This window comes from Echinops telfairi, unplaced genomic scaffold, assembly GCF_000313985.2.
Source record: "Echinops telfairi isolate 266 unplaced genomic scaffold, ASM31398v2 ScPeMD7_7469;HRSCAF=8507_1, whole genome shotgun sequence".
Taxonomy (NCBI): domain Eukaryota; kingdom Metazoa; phylum Chordata; class Mammalia; order Afrosoricida; family Tenrecidae; genus Echinops; species Echinops telfairi.
The window spans coordinates 120008715-120028973 of NW_022111373.1; the positions used below are offsets into that span (position 1 = coordinate 120008715).

General features: G+C 47.6%; 1 protein-coding gene across 1 annotated transcript in view; it reads left to right on the plus strand.

Moving 5' to 3' along the window:
- The window catches only part of DROSHA (drosha ribonuclease III), a 151651-nt gene that overhangs the window by 98917 nt on the left and 32475 nt on the right, over nucleotides 1–20259 (plus strand). The window contains exons 20-23 of the mRNA XM_045285270.1: nucleotides 6351–6410; nucleotides 7592–7691; nucleotides 12412–12514; nucleotides 17295–17365. Coding sequence (XP_045141205.1) covers nucleotides 6351–6410; nucleotides 7592–7691; nucleotides 12412–12514; nucleotides 17295–17365 — 334 coding nt within the window. The remainder of the gene's footprint in view (nucleotides 1–6350; nucleotides 6411–7591; nucleotides 7692–12411; nucleotides 12515–17294; nucleotides 17366–20259) is intronic.

Sequence of the window (20259 nt, forward strand, 5' to 3'; positions counted from 1 at the left end):
TTTTGCTTGTGGGGAGAGTGCCTTGCCAGGGACAGGATCTTTCTGCTGAGGTGGTGTTGACCGCAAGGGGCTCAGAAAGCCCCCCGCTGCTCAGACCGGCTGCTCTCAGGCTGGGGTGTCCTCCTGGGGGACATGCTTGAGAAGCTCTCCCAGACCATGGTCTAGACCTCTACAGTTTGTGGCAGCTCAAAGGTACGTGAGGCAACCTGAAGGCAAGGCAGGGTAAGCCCCACTCTCCAGGTTGGGGTGAGGGTGCTGTCAGCGAAATGTCTAACGGAAGAAGGCATCCACGAAGTGCTTCTGGGGAGGCTGAAGGCCTGGCGCACACACAGCCGCTCCGGGCCTGTGGGATGGAGGCTTCTGGGTAGAGGACAGCTTTCCGCCGTGCACCTGAATAATTGAGTTCGCTGTAAGTGGCTGGCCCTCTCCTCTGCTCGTTCCTTAGTTTGCAGTTGTAAAACGGCACACCTTGCTCTCTCTGCTCCTTGTAACTGTTTGTCTGCCTTTGAAACCAGGGCTGTAATATTGCAGGTATCTTTCATTCTGTCTCCTCCCCAGACAACAAGATTGCTCAGAATTTTGAAGCTTGAGGAGAGAGAGAGGGAGGGAGGGAGGGAAAGAGAGATGGAAAGGAAGCCGGAGACCCTTGGAGCAGGTGGTTTGGGGGATGTTTCTGGCACTGAGCGGGAGGCTGAGGAGCAGGGCCCTCAGGAGGGGAGGGGACAGTGGCTCGTGGCTGAAACTCCCCGGAGAACCAGCCTTCTCCAGCCCGGCAGCCTGCTAGTTTCTCTGCAGACTGTCAGCTTGCCAGTCCTGGGGCGTCGGACCCTAGTCCTTAGCTGGAAATTGCGTGAAAGCTTGCTGGGACATCTCATTTTACCTGTCAACTCCCCAGGACACTGTGTCCCCGCCTACTGGCAGTTTCTGCTCTGGACACCTGGCCCCAGGCCAATCCCCAGCCACAGCTTTCTCTGCCTTGTGGCTCTGCCCATGAGCAAGACAGAGGGTTTGCTGGTGTCCCGGTCACCCTCTCCCACCCGTTTGCCCTTCGTCATTGGCTCTCAGCTCTGGAATGCCTCTAACATCTGTGGAAGCACTGCCTCTATTTGCTTTCCGATGCGTGTTCCGATTCTTTTTTTTTTTTTAATAAATTTATTGGGGCTCATACAATTCATCACAATACATAGATCAATTGTGTAAAGCACATCTATACATTTGTTGCCTTCATTATTCCCAAAATTCGCTTTCCTCTTGGGTTCCTGGAATCAGCTCATTTTCCTTTTTTCCCCTACCCCTCCCTTCTCCCCTTTCTCCCATGCACCCTTGATAATTTATGAATTATTATTGTATCTTATATTACACTGCCCGGCGTCTCCCTTCACCCACCCCTCTGCTGCCTGTCCCCCAGAGAGGAGGTTATATGTAGCTCCCTGTGATCAATTCCCCCTTTCTACACCCCCTTTCCCTCCTGGTATCGCCACTGTCATCCCTGGTCCTGAGAGGTTCATCTGTCCTAGATTCCCTGCATTTCCAATTCCCATCTGTACTGCTGTGCATCATCTGGTCTAACCAGGTCTGCAAGGCAGAATTGGGGCCCTGGTAGTTGGGGGGAGGAAGCGTTTAAGAACTAGAGGAAGGTTGTGGGTTTCATTATTGCTATACTGTACCCTAAGTGACTCATCTCCTCCCCACTACCCCTCTGCAAGGTATGTCCAGTTGTCTAGAGATGGGCATTGGGTCTCCATCATGCGCCACCCTCATTGACGAGGATATGATATTTGCACCCCCCACCCCACCCCGCCAGGTCTGGATAGGACTGCCCCTTTGGGTTTCCAGGGCTGTAACTCTTTAACGGGAGTAGCCAGCCCCATCTTTCTCCTGTGGAGGGGCTGGTGGTTCCAAACTGCAGACCTCGTGGTTGGCAGTCCCACGTGTAATCACGATGCCGCCCGGCTCCTCTTCTGCATCTCCAGGGCGCTATAATCCATTGTGCTGGGGGACTAATTTTCTTTCCTGGAATGTAAGCCCTTTGAAGGTTTACGGTCCACTTTATTGAAATCCCCTCCCCGCCCCCTTTACTTTTGCAGCCTTGCCTTTTACAGAGCAGGGGCTCAGGAAGTAAGTCCTGAATGAAAGAAGCCATTCATAATATAACTGTTTTCCAGGGTGGTTTCCAGGGTGGGTGCAAGGGGGACACTGAGAATGGCCACGGCCAGAGCCGTCAGAGGGGCTTTGAATGGCTGCCTAGTAATTTCTGAATCTGCCTGGGGAAGAGCGTGGATTTACAGAAAGCCACGAAGCTTATCTTTAATAAATAAGAGTCGGGCTGCTGATCAAAACTGTACAAGAGTTAACTTTCACAGTGGCATCGTGAATGTTCACTCTCAAGTGAATATGCCTCCTGTCATTTTAAAGCACGTCCCTGGTGAACTGCATGCATCCCCATTGTCTAGTTATTTTTAACCGATAGCAACCCTATGGAAATGTTAGCGCACAGAGGGGTTTGAAGCTCTGGGCTTCGGGCGGCACGCAAGTCATCCACGTGCTATCAGTACGTCCCCGGGGAGCGAAGTCCCAGGAGAGTGGGAAATGAGAATCCCCGGCAGCCTCCGCCCTCTCATTTTCTTTTTTCCTCCGGTCCTTCTCTCCTTCCTGTGGGCAGGATTGTAGCAACGTACATGCGAATTGGTTGGACCAAAAGAGAGGTCGAGACTAATTATGGATGCCTGGGTTCCACAGGAGACGGTAGTTGCAGGGTCTTTTCACTGGATTGTACGTGACTAACAGTACTGGCATGCACTGAATGAAGGGGGACTCCACTGGCTGGACTTCAGTGCTTCAGGCTAAATCCCAGAGGCGATTCAGCAGGATTCGTGGGTCCAGGAGTCCTGGGCTCTAGTGCAGGTAGCCACTCCCACACCTGGCTGCTGGGTAAATGTGCTGAGTAGCAGCAATTCCTGCCTAGGAGCAGATTCCTGAACTGCCTGCCCTGCAAGGCCCCTTCCAGCCCTACCATTCCACTCACTCACTCCTTGGGATTCAGGGTCGAAAGATGGGGAAATACCGCCAGCCTCTCCCGCTGGGCAGTTACCCTTGGACTTGGCCTCTCCCACCCTGACTTTTGGTCGAGTAAATAGCACTTTACAGCGATTACAGTTACAGGGTGATTTTTGTGTTTTATAAAGTGCTTTGAATTCCTCAGACAAAACATACTGTATAAATGTTACAGTTAATCTAGATTTCATAATGCCTCTGTTGACTCAGTTCTGAAAAACAAATGGAGTGTTTATTGCTTAGTTTATCTCATCCTGGAGCTTGCTGGTATTCAAAAGGGGGATGATTAAAGAAAATCTGAACAATATAAGGAAGGAGCAAGAGATTTGCTACTGCTGCCAAGTAGGACTAACAGTTCACTCTGTCTGATTTTCCAGATAAACTACTGGATTATGAATTGCTCCTTATAATAATAAACTAAGTGGTATTTTATCCCCGTTTTTGTTTATGACTTGTTGCCAGAGATTACTTACAGTGTATACACAGACAAACATTTTCTGAATATGGGCCAGTTAGCTAACAAATGGCAAGTTCCCTATTGAATAAACCTGTTGAAGATGTGACCTTGAACTTTTCCACCCAGCCCCAGCCCGGACTTTTTATTGTGAATTAGGCAGAGGGTGACAGCAGATCACAGGTTTACATGCAGCCATTAGTACATACTCTGGGTCATCTCCTCCATTGCCAGCTTCCCAATGTGCCAGCACGCTTCTGCCCTCGCTCTTAAGCCCCTCAATGGTGCCTTTAAGTAACTGCTACCTTTTCGATCTTAAATGAAAGGTTATTGTAATACAGGAGTGGATTTAGGTCCAGACCGGGTCCCACCAGTCTCTATTCCAACCAGTAAGGCTGGTCTCTTTTATGATTCTGAGTTCGGGTCCATGTTTTCCTCCTTTTCAGAGCCATGGTAGTGGCAGTGGCAGTGGCAGTGGCAGTGGGCACCATCTAGTTTTCCTGGTCTCATTCGTGGTTGTAGAATATAACCGTGTACTTGAACAAACTGATTAATCTTCTGACTTTGTGGTTATTCAAGCCCAAGGTTATGGTTGTTGTCTCCCTAAAGTTTCTAGCAAAGATTCAAGTAAAAGTTAAGTCACTCTGTCTCCCTTCCAAATACTATAGAGTTCAAAGCAGCTGTTGCTCTGACTAGGTGCCTTCCTGTTCCTTCATGGAACATCCGCCCTTCCAAATGTGGCGGTGCCCACCTCCACCCTGCCCGGGTTTCCTGCCTTCTGTGTTAACGAGAGTTTATATCGTGTCCTGTGCATTGCTGGGAAGAAAATGAAATCTGTACAACAGAAAATGGTATTTTGAAATTAGTGTTATGTTTGTTTGTGGGGAAAAAAGAATAGGATAATAATTTGTTTCTGTTTAACAACCCAACATTTCTTTCATAGTTTCTATCACATCTCAGGATAGTTATTAGGTTTCTTGAAATTAGCCAGAGGAGTATGAGTTAATCTCATTATACTCTTAAATGTTGCCTCTATTTCTTGATGCTTTCTCTAAGAACAATGGCAGACTCTTTGAGAGTTCTGATGTATTTGACAGGGAGCAAACTTGCAGTACCAAATAGTTTTATCTATCTGTTTGTCTGTCTGTCTGTCTGTCTATCTATATATATATTTGAATACTCTAAAAGCAAACCATCTCACTGCCATTGAGTTAATTCGACTCATCCTTACGCTGTAGGAAGAGTAGAACCGCCCCTGTGAGTTTCTGAGACTGTAACTGCTAACTCAGTGCAAACCGCCCCCTCTTTTTCCCTTGGATTGGCTGGTGGTTTCGAACTGCTGACCTTGCAGATCACAGCCCCTCGTGTAACCACTACGCCACCAGGGTTCTCCTTTTCGGCCTATGTCCTGGTGTTTTAAGAAGGTGTTATCTCACAGTGGAACGTTTTAGTCACCCTTGGCCGATGGAGTTGCTGTTTGGGGGGAAGATGCGTAGGTGCTGGTGAGTCGGTTCTGGTCTGCAGAGACCGGCCCATGTGCAGCATAGGAAGCAGTGCCCGGGCCTGCGCCCTCCTGAAAACCGTTGCTGTGTGTGAACCCCTGGTTGCACCCACTGTGTCATCCTGGTTGTGGGTGATTTTCTTCTTCTTTTTTCTCACCCTCTGCTTTACCAAGCATGATGTCCGTTTCTACTGTCTTGTCTACACCAAGCCACGCTGCACGCCTACTCCTCCTTCAAGGCCTAGCCCAAGGTTTACGTTCTCTCTGGGGCCCTGCCTGATTCTCTTCATCAGAATCTATCCTGTCTCACGATGACCAGGCAGTTTGATAGCAAATTGGCCGTGGAAGGATGAAAAAGTGGGTTAGGCCAGCATTTGGAATGACTAGATGCTAGCTTGAGTTTAGCCTTTGGGTAACAAGAAACTGCCCTTAGAATATTATCCCAAGTCCAGTCCTCGGTTTCAGTTCTAACCCTCACTAGAACGCACGTTACATTCTTCTGTCCACCTGGTAAAACGTGGAAAGACTCACAGTTACTTGGGGTAATCTCCATGACTTATGTGGGTGCTTACGTCTGATTTCGGGGGGAAGAAACCCTTACCTGGTGGTCTGCTGGACCTCATGCCCTTGCCCCAGGGCAGGCCTGGATACAGGAAAGGAGCAGTCGAGATCAAATGGAGCTCTGCAGTGGGTGACTCTGCTGCATAAGACCTCTCTAAAGCACGGGTTCCCTGGAGGACTGAGGTGCGTCGGATCCAAGCCATGGTCTTTTCAGTCATGTGGAAGTTGGGCAGTGAATGAGGAAGAGCGAAGAAGAATCCAGGCATTTGAGTGATGGTGCTGGCATAGAACATTGAAAGGGCCACGGGCTGCCAGGTAACAATCAATCTCTCCCGGAAGAAGTACAGCCAGAATGATCCTTAGCGTCAAGGATGGCAGGACTTTGTGTCACGTGCTCTAGACGTGTGATTGGGAGAGACCCGTCTCTGGGAAAGGGCATCACGCTTGGTAAAGTGGAGGGGCGGTGAAAAAGAGGAAGACCCTCGACGAGATGGATGGACCCAGTGGCTGCAACAATGCGCGCAGGCATGGATGAGCTGGCGGCTGGCACAGGCCCCGGGGTGTTTCGGTAGGTTGTACACAGCATCGTGATGAGCAGGAACGGACTGGACGGCGCCCCTCAATAACAAGGTGGTGGTCAGTGCTCCTGAGTAGAAGGAGCACAGTAGGTCTCTGGGGCCTGAAAGGAATGACACCCTGCCCCCAGTGCCCGTCCTCGGAGCCCCAGGAGGGAATATAAGCAAGCGCTGTCTCAAGTGATCCTTTGCATTCTCCCTGTAGGATTAACCACAACGAGCGCTTGGAGTTCCTGGGAGATGCTGTGGTTGAGTTTCTGACCAGGTAGGTGGGTATGGCTCTGCTACCTTTCCCCACTCATGGTTACATTTTACAGGTAAAACATACTTAACACAGTGCCTTCTCTGTAATTAGCCAGATAACAGCACTGAGATACCGTGTTCTTTGTCTCCTCTGTCAAGCTTAGCAGGCCCGGGTTCGCGCCCCACTCACTCGCACCCGCCGGTGCGGTAATGAGATGGATTACAAGATGAGAGGCTAGTGTCTGTCCTGTCAAGGCGATGTGGAAGTTGCTTACAGCCACAAGAGATCAGCTTGTCTTGGTCGAGAAGCTGCAGAGCTTATATTCAATTTGTAAAGAAAGGGATGATATTTTAAAATGTCATTTCATTTTCTAAGATTTGTCTTTGATCCCTTTCTCTCTCCTCTGATCTCAGGGGAAGGGAGGCTTAGGCGTAGCTTTAACGACTAGATTTTTGAGCACAAGTGCATGCGCGTTTGTGTGGGTGCATGCGTGTTTCCCCCAGAAGGGTTTTAGGATATTTGATTTGGAGGCAGGGCCAGGGAAGGGGGTTTTGTTTGTCATAGGCCCCTGGTTTCTCTTTAAGAGAGAACTCCCGCTGCCCTCGGCCCTCCGTGGTGGAGCTGCTTGCAGCCTTTCGGTCAGCTCTTTCCAGAAGGAGGGCGCAGGGAGAAGTGCTACAGAAGCTCAGCTGCCCCAGCCAACCAGTGTGAGACCCAGGAGAGGTCAGATGGTCCCAGCTGTGTGGCCCCAGCTGGTTTTCTGAGAGTGATCCTCTTCCCCACCCCCACCCCCTCCTCATGAGCCCCTTGAAGAGCCTCCTGACAGCAGACTAGCGGACTCAGTTCTTCTCCACTCTCCCTGCCTGTGCTGGGCCACTTATACCTCTACCGGCCCTTCAACGGGGCCTCCCAGGAGTCTCTTGCCCAGCCACTCCAACCAAATCCCAGGCCAAGCCTGTGTTGTTTCCAGCCCCGGTGTCATCCGCAGTGTGCAGGGTGACTCCGCTGTTGTCGTCAGGTGTGAGTGTGAGGGCTGTGTGGTTGTAGTGCCTCCAGGTTTCGCGCACTGAGCGTGGAAGGTTCTAGGTCATTGCTGCGACCCGCCAGTCAGCTGGTGTCTGTTGAGTGCCTACTCTGTGGCTCAGGCCCAGACAGAATATCGTGGTGCCTATTTATGTTTCTCTGCTGTTTTCTTTTCACAGCGTCCACCTGTACTATTTGTTCCCTAGTCTGGAGGAAGGAGGCTTAGCGACCTATCGGACTGCCATCGTGCAGAATCAACACCTGGCCATGCTCGCGAAGGTAAAGCCAACACCTGGAGCACAGGTGAAGTCTGGCATTCTCTTCTTCAGCGCAGGCATCATGTTGCATTTCAGTAGCAACTCTGTAGAGCATCCTGAAAGGAGGACTACCAGCAAGTATTTTTGTTTGTTTGTTTGGGTTTTAAGGATTCAGGCTCTCTCGTCCTGGTACTTCTGTGAGTTTCTGCAGCAGCTGCTGAGCTCCGTGGTGAAATATGATCCCAGCGAGGGGAAAAATGAACAGATGCACATGAGCAGAGTTACACATTTGGGGGCCAAGAAGAACACTGGACCAAAGGAAAAGAAAGGAAACGAAACCTGTATTTCCCCATTGTGTAATATTTCTGTACTACTTTTTTTTTTTTTATTTACTTACAAGCAGAACTCTAACTTTAAAATGAGTATGCCAGAACATTTACATCTATTAGGGATACATTTGCAGATCTTTGAAAACACCCCAAAGCACTAATCCCGTTCATTAAGATTTCAGCTGTAGATTGACCATACACCCTAAGGCTTAGCTGAAGACTCTTTTTATTTTTATTTTTTAAAAACATTTTATTAGGGGCTCATACAACTGTTATCGCAATCCATACACACATCAATTGTGTAAAGCGCATTTGTACATCGTTTCTCAAAACATTTTCTCTCCACTCAAACCCCCGACATTAGGTCCCCATTTTTCCCCTCCCTCCCCGCTCCCCCCTCCCTCATGAGCCCTTGATAGTTTATAAATTGGTATTTTGTGCTGAAGACTCTTTTTATCTGACTTGGTGGTCCCATGTGCACCCAGTGTCTTCTCACAAAAATTCCGAGCAGATGCGTGGTCTGGGGGCTTGCATGGCTCCCTGCTCTGTACGCCCTTCCAGCTGAGGGTCACTGATAAAGTGTGCTCTCCTCTAAGTTTGGGCTTGCTTATCTCAAAAGCAGAGACGATGTTGGTGCCTGCCATACTGAATGTGTGTGAAGATTCAAGATTATAATTTGTGTTTTGAATTTGGTCTGCAATATACCTGGCACAGCGCCTGTTTATAGTAATCCCTTAAACATGTTCACAAGCGAATAGGCTCTAGTTATTTCCCATTGCAAATGACCACACAGTCGAGACTTGGGGTCCACTCAGTCGTCGATGGACCTGTGGTTGTAAAGCATGCCCTTGAGAAGCCGGCGAAATGCTTTGGTGAGACTTCCTTGACTTTTGCCTCAAGTACTTTCAATTTCTTCCATTTGTTAGAAAAGTTAGAATTCGACAGAAAAGGACTAGAGAAAAACCCACCGTGGTTTTTATTCACAGATTCTTCACTTGCCAAGGCATTGCTTATATTCAGAATGTGGTCAATTTTAATGGGTAATTTTTGTGCTAGAAAGAATGCAGTTTCATGTTATGTAACATCTTCAGAGTCACAGTGATAGGATTTGAACTTGTCTCCGTGGCCTTTGAGAATGTAATGATGTCTCAGTAAAAATTCGAGGCAAAAGGTATGTTAACTTGGTTATTTTTAGGGTTCAAAAGAGACTCCAAGTCTCAAATGTAATTTAAGGAAAGCATTTATTTAATCTTAAAGAGAAAAAGACAAGACAAAGACGCATCATCCAAATGAAAGTGACAAATAGCGTGAGGTCGTACAGGCATCCAAGGGTTTGCAGAGCTTAGGAGACTTAGAAAGGACTTGGGAGGGCAAAGGAAACTTCTAAACGCAGGGTTGGTGGCAGATTAGTACCGTCACAGCTGCAGAAAGCCACCGTTTCCGCAGGAGTAGAGACAGGCTCGTGATTGGGACACACACCTCGTGCCAGACAGGCGAGCTTGGGAGGTTGGTTCGGTGCCCTCCCAACTAAGGCAGTCGGGAGGTGGCCTGCACCCCTGGGAGCCCAGTTTCCATCCAGAGCATATCCCGTCTGCTTCTCTGTGACTGTGCGGGAGAGTGGCACTCTCGTTTGTGGTCGGAACGAATTCAGTGGTGTCTGAATGTATGGGGATTCATAAATGGAATTAGGGCATTTTTCAAACTTCATGCTCAGTAACTTAAGCTCTCACACAGTTATGGGAGCCCGATGAAGAATGAGGTCGCTCCATTTAAACTAGGCAGTACTCCAATGTAAACTTGCCACAGTGTGTAGTTGACTTAGTTATTAAAAGGTCTCCAGATCACAGACTTTCCATTGGAAAGCACGTGGTAATAATTTACTAACACACACACACACACACACACACACACACACACACCGTTTCCTCCTCACCTTAGTCTATAAAGCAATTTTATCATTGTAAAGGGGGTGTTTACATAAAGTGTGGGGGGTTGTCATTGAAGGAATACAAGCTATTACATCCCACATGGGATGCTATACAAAGCCCAAAGCAGAGACCAAACCAAACTCCGTGCCACCAAGTCGGATGACAGTAATCACGACGCCCTGTGAGGTCCCGAGACTGTGACTGTCTTTCTCCCTCGGAGCTGCCGGTGGTTTCGAACCACCAACCATTCCAATTCCAAGGCCTAACGACTGTACCACCAGGGTTCCTTGAGTAAAGACTGGGTCAGTTTTTACTCCCTGGGACTTCTATGTGGTCTTCCTCTGCACCCCCGCCCAGCCGAGGCAGTCTTATACCACACCCAGCCCACGTGCTCCCACAGAGGCCAACAGGCTCTCAGCTGGCTGCCGTCTAGACCCGTGGCTCTTCACCATTTCTAGGAGGGGGAAATAGCTGCCGGCGGCTGAGTCCTTGAGAATCTAATTAAAAGCTCTACCTCAACTCCACAGACCAACATTCCAACACACACAGTGGACTGCCACTCTGTTTTTAAAGGTCCACTCGTCCCTTCGTGGGAAGAGAAGACCGTCAGAAGTTGGGAAAGTCCTGACATTCCTTCCTCGTTGTTTGTCGAGTGAACGAGGCTTGCCGTCTGCTCTCAAGCAGGGCTCCGGCGATGGCGAGCAGTCTAATTTTCCCTGTGAAATTGTGAAACAGGCGAAATGTATGTATTCTGGAATAAACTCCTGTACTTTGGGATCCATTTTTTAAAAGAGGCGTTTTCTGCTCTTGTGTATGTGGCACTTAAGACTTCCCTGTGAGCATTTTTATGTCATGAATTCCTGGCAACGCAAAACACAGACTGCCTATTTGTCTCATTCCTGTTGTCTGTGGCTCTTTCCACTCTAAATGGAAACGGACATTTAGCATACCCACCAAGACACCTGATAGCTGCGTCATCTTTTATCTGAGGGCTGGTGGGATTCTCGTTGTCTGAGGTTGTTCACTGGCCTGTGGCTCGTTCCTGATCCCGTGGCCTGGCTTTGCGTGGCGAGCACTTGGTGACTCAGATGACATGGCAACGGAATCATTTAAGCTGCTCAGACTTGGCAGCGTGTGGGTCTTTCTCCTGTTGGGGAAGGAATGATTTATCCTTTGTTCCATCTCAGGAGTATTTGACTAACAGTATCTTCAAGATATTCGGTTTGTGTAACACAATGAATATTTAAGTGGCTACTGGAATCCAAGGAAAGTGGAAAATATGGGTAAGGCAGTGAAATGAAGCCAAGGGAGTCAGCACACAAATATATCCATGAGTCCGGGACAATTTCTAGAACTGGGCCACCAGTCTGGCATCATGGAAGTTTGAGGTCAAAGAGACAAGGAAACACCAGGCGGCATTACAAGCACTATTCCCAAAGCCCTTGAACTGAGGTCCCCACATGGGTCGGGAAGTCCCGAGTCCTCAGAGAGAGGAGTTGTCAAAACCTGTAGAAGGGACTCAAGTACAGAGCCACGAGCCCAGACCTTCTCACCCAGTGCTGTGTTCACAGAGGAGACCCTTTGAGGTCTGAAGGGCACCCCTTCCTGCATGATCTGAAAATACTCTTGTACTGACCTGCCCTGTACTATCTAACGCAGTGGTTCTCAACCTTCCTCATGCCGCGACCCTTTCATGCAGTTCCTCATGTGGTGGTGACCCCCAACCATAAAAGTATTTTCGTTGCTACTTCATAACTGTAATTTTGCTACTGCTATGAATCATCATGTAAATATCTGATATGCAGGATGTATTTTCATTGTTATCAATTGAACACAATTAAAGCTTAGTGATTAATTACAAAACAATATATAATTGTATATTGTGAAATATGTATTTCTAATGACAAATCAATGAAATTATCTTGAAGCATGATGTAGCAAGGGTAACAGTCTTCACACCGGGTGCTCGTATGTCGACTTATCTGCATGTGGGTGGACCCACCTGGAGATGGATAGAGGAGCGGTGTCTCAGTTTCTAAGACCATGGGACATATGTGTTTTCCGATGGTCTTAGGCAATCCTGTGTAAGGGTCGTTCAACCCCCAAAGGGGTCGAGACCCACAGGTTGATCTAACAAGTCAGAGAAAACTGACATCTAAAACTTTGGGTTGGGGTTGTGGCCCTCTCGACTTCGCGTGAACCCAGGGGCCATGGTTTTGTGGCTGAGACTTAGGCCAACCTTTGCCAGTGCTTGGTCCTACCATGGAATTGGACAGTTCTGTTCTGGTCAGGATGAGAACCCTCGTGAACTGTCAGTTTGGGGAAGAGCCTAGGTTAGTCCAAGCTGAATCGTGTACAAAGCTTAGTGTCTGGCAGACTAAATCCTCTGAGACATTAGCATACCAGGACACACCTTCCCCCAGAGAGCCAGTTTGCCATTTCAGATTTGTCACTTTCTTGCTTTCTGTCATTTCCAATTCTGTAGAAACTTGAGCTGGACCGATTTATGCTCTATGCTCACGGACCTGACCTGTGCAGAGAGTCAGACCTTCGGCACGCAATGGCTAATTGTTTTGAAGCGTTGATAGGTAAGGTCTCCTTTTATAATCCCGTTTCTTGCCTAAGATGTCTGGGGAGCACATAACATCCAGAACTGGGACTGGGGCAGAATCCCTTGTTCTCAAAGCATAGGAAGCACCTCGCATCAAACCTATCCTCTTGTATTGCTGTTCATTTCATCCTTCCAGCACAACAGTGCTGTGGACCTTTCTTGGCATTCCTGGCCCCTGAAACAGCATGGGATATTGTGGAGAGGCTAAGTCTTTGCTGGATTGAATGGAAGTGATTGATAGGGAGGTTAATTACTTTCCAGGTTAGATTCAGGATCTTGTCCATAAATGAACAGAATGCAAAACTGAGCTGTTGGTTTGGGAACGTTATGAGGAGTTAATTAGCTGGTGATTGTAAGTGTGTTTTACAATTAAATGTTACAGTAGCTTGACAATTTCTTGTTGGTTTTTTTTCCAGGTAAATTTTTCATAGGCCTCTGTACTTATCATTTGTGTCCCTTCCTTTGAAAATGAAAGGCCTGCCTTTTTCTTGTCCAGTGCTAATGGTGATAGCAAGAGCTGTGTAACGATTGCCCCAGGTCGTAGGTCTCATTCCGAGTGTGTCCCCTGGGAGTTCTGTGGTCTTTGGACACAATGCTTCTAACAGACAGGGTTCCGGTTGGTTCCAGAGCCGGAGCCGGCATTCAACTCCCAACTCCTTCGTTTGCCATCACTGTGTCTTTGGCAAATTCCTGAACCTTGTTGAGTCCCAGCTTCCCCATGTAAGAGATGCAGATGGTGTCCCTGCCCTCAGAGCGGTAGGAAGCATTTTAATATGCAATTCTGACAGCATTCAATTTCCAATTCCACTCCCATCAATTGCCAGCCCATTTCCTTAAATCCTCCCCCAAATCACTCAAGACAAGCTCAAATCCTGTTTTACTTTTTTTTTAAAACAAAACAAAAATCTCACCTCCTCCCTGCAGTGGCCCAGGAGGGTGACGATAAGAATGGGAAAATGCATTGCGTGTAACCAGCTCCCAAGCCATATGTCCTCTTTTTATCATTACTAATATAACCATAAGCATTCAATGTTTTGAGTCCTGATTACTTAAGTTTGTGGAATTTTTTTTTGAAAATAGCCTTCCTAAAGACAGTGTAAAAAACAGGTTGAAGAAAATGCACCTGCCTTATTGTCGGCACTGGGCTTGGGGTCTGCTTCCATCATGGGGTGTGCAATCACCAGGCATGGGAGCTGGCTCGGCAGCAGTAGGTCCAACTCATGGGATCCTGGCACCCAGTTCAAACGTGACACCAGTGCCAGTGTGACTAAGGCTATTTTGTCCAGAGCACTTACTAATTATTTCACGTTGAAGATAAAGGCCACCCTTGTTTTGATGTGCAAAAGTCTTCATTGACCTCACCCGAGGTGTGTCCTTCAGCAGATTGTCTTTAGATACCTGGATATTTTGGGCCAAAAACACAGAGACAGAAAATACAACCATGTTCTCCCTAAGACCAAGTGATTTGTGCATAGGCCCCTTTCACAGGAGCCAAGTGTAGGCCCTTCATGGCAGCTCACATGTGCCCTCTCTTAAATAAGAGATTTACATGTCAGTGCATTGAAGGTTTTAGCTCCACCTACTCTGCATTACAAAGTAAGTTATTGTTGTTCTTAAATGTCACCAGTCGGCTCCCATTGATAGCGACCCTCTGCACAACCGAATAAAACACTATCCGATCGTGGGTCATCCTCACAGTTGGTCCTCTGCCTGAGCTCATTGTTGCAGCCATTATGTCAGTCCATCTCATTGAGAGCCTTCCTCTTATCTGCCACCCGTCCACTTCACCAAACACGATGCCCTCCTCCTGGGGGCACTGGTCTTTCCTGACATGTCCAAAGTATATAAGATGGGAGTCTTGCCATCCGTGCCTCTAAGGAGCACTCTGGCCTTATTTCTTCCAATAAAGATGGGTTTGTCCTTCTAGCAGTCCATGGTACTGTCAATATTCTTCTCAGAGCCACAATTCAAATGCATCATCCAGCTTTCACGTACATACGATGCAATGGAGAATACCACCTTAGTCCTTACTCTTTAATACTCTCAAGAGATCTTGTGCAGCAGATGTGCCATATCAACGATACTTTTCAATAGTTTGGACATTCTATTGCGTCGTCTTTCTTTGGAATGAGCACAGATATGGATTTCTTCCAGCCAGGTAGCTATCTTCCAATTTTCCTGACATAGACAAGTGAGTGCTTCCAGTGCTTCTTCAGCTTGCTGAAACATTTAAATGGATATTCCGTCAATTCGTGGAACTTTGTTGTTGGCTAATGGATTCAGTGCAGCTTGAACTTCTTCCTTCGACACTTGGCTCTTGCTCATTTGCTGCCTCTTGAAAGGGTGGAATGTTAAATAGTTCTTTCTGGTCCATTGACTGTATTCTTTCTATCGTCTCTTGATGCTTCTGCATCATTCAATAGAATTTTTCAAAATTGCAATTCAAGGCCTGAATTTTTTTTTTTCTTGAGTTCTTCCCGTTTCAGATTTGCTGAGCGCATTCTCCCCTTTGGGTTTTCTATTCTAAGTCCTCTCACATTTCATAACGATATGTAGCCTTGTCTTCTTGCGCTGCTCTTTGAAATGTTCTGTTCAGCTCCTTGACGTCATCCTGTCCTCCTTTTGCTCTGGCTGCTCCAGGATTAGGAGCAAGTGGCATAGTGTCTTCAAATGTCCACTTTGACCTTTCCTTTCTTCCCTGTCTTTTTAATGGCCTTTTGCTTTCTTCATGTGTGATGATGGTCGGGATGTCCTCCCAGAGCTCATCAGGTCTTGTCATTAGTGTTCAATGCATCAAATCTGTTCTCAAGATGTACTTGAAGTTCAGGTGGGATAGGCACAAGGTTGTATCCTGGCTCTCCTGGACTCGCTTTAATTTTCTTCAGCTTTATCCTCAACTTACATATGAGCAATTGATGGTCTGTTCCACAGTGGAACCTGGTGTGGTTTCAACTGCTGACCCTGATCTTCTCCATCATGTCTGCCCACAGATGGAGTCAATTTGATTTCTGTGTATTCCATCTGGGGAAGTCCATGCGTGTGCCTTTTGTGCTGTTGAAAAAAATGACTTGCTACGAATAAGTTGTTGGGTTTGCAAAATTCTATCAAGCGATCTCCAGCTTCATTTCTATCACCCAGACCATATTTTCCAATTATTGTTCCTTCCTTGTTGTTTCCAACTTTTGCATTTCCATCACCAATAAATATCAGTGGATCTTGATTGCATGTTTGATCACTTTCCAACTGAAGTCCTTGGTAGACTTCTTTGTCAGTAGCTTTTGTGGTTGATGCATAAATTTGAATAATAGTTGTATTGATTGGATTTCCTTGAAGGCCCACAGATGTACTGATCACAGACAGCATGGTACTTCATGATGGATTTATCAAGATCCTTGCTGACAATGAATGCCAGGCCATTCCTCTTGATTGTGTTATTTCCAGAATAGTAAATCACATGATTTCCTGATTCAAAATGGCCAGAACCAGTCCGTTTCAGCACACTAATGCCTAGGATATCAATCTTCATGCATTTCATTTTGTTTTTGACTTCTTCCAGTTTTCCTACATTCATACTTCTCACATTTTAAGTTCCAGTCATTAGAAGACTTTTGCAGCTGCTTCTCTGTACCCTTGAGTCGTGCCCCATCAGCAATGAGGATCCCAAAGGCCTTAACGGACTCACATCACCGTGGCCGACGCCCTCCAAGAAATCACTTTTTCGGTCACGTTTCAAGTATCCTCAGACTGAGGGGCTCATCTGCCGGCAGTATTTTTGACAATGTCCTATTTCCTTGGCCTAGCCTATCAGTGCTTGACAATGCTTGAAGCCAGGCATGCAATTTCTGTGCCTTCTTCTTCCCAAGTGGAAAGCCAAGTTCTTCATCGTTTTCTGTTCTTTGTCTGGAAGCTCTGCCAAAACCTGTTCACTTTGAGTGACCCTGCGGGCATTTGAAACACCAGTGGCATTGCTTCCACCATCACAGCAACACATAAGCCACCACAGTACGACAAACTGACAGATAATTGGTGGTCTTGTGCAGTAGATTTTTTACCGAATGCAACACTGCTTGACTGCTGCTTCCATGAGCATTGATTGTGAATCTAAGTAAGACAAAATGCTCGACAGCTTCAACCTTTTCTCCACTTATCCTGATGGTACTTCTTGGTCCAGTTGTGAGGAAATTTGTCTTCTTCATATTGAGTGGTAATCCATACTGCAGGCTGCAATCCTTGGTCCTCCCATCAGTTTAAGTGTTTGAAGTCCTCTCTTTCAGCATGGAAGGTTGTGGAATTTGCTTATCACTACAGGCTGCTCATAAGCCTTCTTCCAATCCAGATGTCACACTCTTCCTCATATAATCCCAGCTGTTCTGATGACTTGCTCAGCATATAGATTGAACATGTATGGTGAGAGGATACAGCCCTGAGACACACCTGCCCTAATTTTAAACCTTGTGATATTCGGAACTTGTTCTGTTCACAAACTGCCTCTTGATTCATGTACAAGTCCTGCAGGAGCACAATGAAGCGATCTGGAATTCCCTTTCTTCTCAAGGTCATCCACGGTTTACTGTGGGCCGCACAGTCAGGTTCTTGGCATAGTCAATAAAACCCCAAACAGTACCTCTGCAGCTGTTGCTTCTGCTCGGGTTAATTTTGCGTCTGCCCGTGGGTTTTTTTTTTTTGCTTGCCTTCTCGCATTTTCTAGAAAGTTAATTCCTCCGAGCATTAATGCAGCCTCTCTTCCTGTCATCTAGGAGCTGTGTACCTGGAGGGAAGCCTGGAGGAAGCCAAGCAGTTGTTTGGACGTCTGCTCTTTAATGATCAGGTACTTACCCTGAGCCAGGGAAGTTTTCTCATTTCAGTATCATGGCGGGAGGTCTCATCTCATCTAGCCCTTGCGCCTTGAAGCTACTAGAGAGACACCAAATGTCTGTCCATGGAAAGAATAATTTCAAGTACGCCTGGCCACCCGACAGTGGAATAGAAGTAGGAATGTGAACTTGCTGCTGCCTCCCGGCTGCACTCATTCCAGCATGTTGCTGACGCGTGTTCCCGCTGAGGTTCGTGTATGCAGCTCACCAACATGAAAGTAGCATCCGTGTTTACAGGACCCGCCAACAAGGGATGATTTTGGCTTGAAGTAGCTGGTCAGCAAATTGTTAAGAAGCCTTTGCCTCATTGATAAAGTATCTTAAAGTTAATCATAATTGAGTGTTTTATGATCAGGGATGTGAAGTATTCCTGGAATCCAGTGTCTTGTCTTACCAGAAGAAATACTTGCTTTGGGAAGACATAAGGTATCACAAAAGCATTTTATTAAGAAACCCCGAAAGAGGAAGAAAATCCTTCCGTGCCAGCACGGCTGGTCTCCGTGTTTTCTTACTTCCCACGTGAGTACTCAGCCTTTGAAGAGTTCACACAGTGCAAATTCTGGAGAACTTTCCCTGGAATAACAAGAGGTTCTAGGAAATGCAGTCCCAAGATACTGTCACCGATCCCATGCATATGCTGTCTAATCTCCGCCTTCACTTCCTTGCTCTGTTGAAGCTCCATGGCCTTTAGGCATTCCTCCTTAGGGTGGGTTTTCTACCTTTATTTTTGTACGTGATTCAGAGTATCGACTCTAAATCAATACATGCATGTTGATGTAGAAAGCCAGTTCCCAGGACGTGTTCACTAGGGTTACGACAGGTAGGGCGTGGAAGTGGTCAGCCAAGTGTACTTTCAGGAAAAGCCAAAAAGAAACGGAAATAGCCCCGTTGTTAACAAAATAGCATCCTAAGCTATTATTATTGCTCAAGATACCTTTTGAATCCTGCATGTAATCAAGTATACGTGAGGCTCTTTGTACCAAAACAAGCCAATTTCACATTTAAAGGGAGAGGCAGCTCTCTTCCAAATTGAAATGTCATTGTCATTGAGCGAAATAGCCCCCCCCTGCGCAGGAAAGCACACGGGAAGCCCAGGTTCTGAGCCTCGGTACAACCTCCAGCTTAAGTGGCTGTCAGATGCTATTACTCTTATTACTTAGGATGGTTAAGAAATCAAGGGATCAATAGGCTTGAGAAACGTGAGGTGGGCGATGTCTGTACCTGAGGATTTGGCTTCTCCGCTTGTTTTCATGGAGCTGAGCGACGGTTTGGGTATATGCGACTCTCCTTCCCATGGGGGAGTTTGTCTGCGGAGCAGCCAGCCACGTCCCCACCTGGCCCTGCACAGATAGGCAAGTGTGCAGCTTGATCTGTCGGGAGCAGATGGCATGTATTTTAAGACATTTTCCCAAGTCCTAAAATAAGCTGTTTTGGCTTTACTCTTTTGTTGGCAATTTCAGCCACTTTTTAAAAAACGCAGACTTTATTCCTTCGATCTTGCTTCCAGGCCCTCGCTCACCACCCAGCTCCCCAGCCTCAACCTCGCCTCACCCCACCCTTCTTCCGATCTCACTCACCGCCCTTAGCCTCTCTGGGTCCCCGCTTTCCTGAATGACAGGCAGCCTTCCACTTTGTGTTCTTAATTGCATCGGAGTTTTTATTAAGATTTTCTTTTTTTCCTCTCCTTAAATGGCTTCCTTCCCTCCTGTCTACTTAGCAAGCTTATCTTGTGTTTCCAGTACCTCGGTGCAGGGCCGCCATGCACAGGATTTGATACATATTTGTTCAGAGAAGAGCATGAACGGAGCACGGAATGGAACAGCGGACTCTGAGCTTTCTCTTCCAAAGGGATGGAAGCGATTCACAATTCGGTTCAGTGTGTCTTTTGTGAAATACAACAGGGCGCAGTAATAGACGGGTCTTCCCACATCAACGTTTCCAAGTCTGCTTGGGCTTCCCGAGTTGTCGGAGAGCGCCATGCTGGGTCACAGCTCAGCATTCGCAATAGGAGACCCATTGGCTGGGCCATAGTACTTTTTTTTTTTTTTTTTCCATACTGGCACTGTGAAAGCCCAGTGAGCCAGAGGCAGCCAGGACAAACCTACAGTGGTCACCTCAGATTCATTGACTTATGCAGCAAGGGAGGTCACGTGACCCCTCCCACCCCCACCCGCTAGCCCCCATAGGGAGGACGCCAAGGCCTGTCAGGCCTGGGCTCGTGCCTTCTGATTGCCACACGGGCTGGGCAAGCAGGCAGCACGTCTTGCTCGGCTGCCTTCTCTGACCCAGCTCATGAGAACCGCAGGGTTCATTGGGAGCTGGGCGTCATCATGAAGCGAGGGCAGGTCAGCCACCGAGTGCTTCCAGCCATCTCTATAAGGGAGGGGAGGAATGGTGTCGCCGGACAGGGCAGCATGGGCCAACCTCCTGGTCACTCAGAGAGGGGCTCCTTGGGGGCATTGTGCAGCCACTGGGTGACCTGGAGGGACACATTGTTTCCTCTCCACGAGGCAGCTGGCTCTGCCTCTGCCCGCCTCATGCCTGGCGAGCAGCAGGCTGGTCTCACCCGTCCAGCCTGAGACAAGTCTTACTCTTTCAGCCCCAGACACTTCCTACTCGCTCAGGAAGGTAACTTTTCCGTATCTTAGATCACAGCCCTTCCTGGTTTACCCAGTGCACTCCTTTCTTAGAAAGAGAGCTGCTTGCTGCGGAATTGACCTGTGGTCCATAGGGTTTGCCCCGGCCATCTTTCCGGAAGTAGATCCCCAGACCTTGCGTCCTGGCACCTCAGTGTGGGCTGCAGCTACCAACTGGTCAGCAGCCAAGCAGGTCAGCTCAGCTGTTAGCA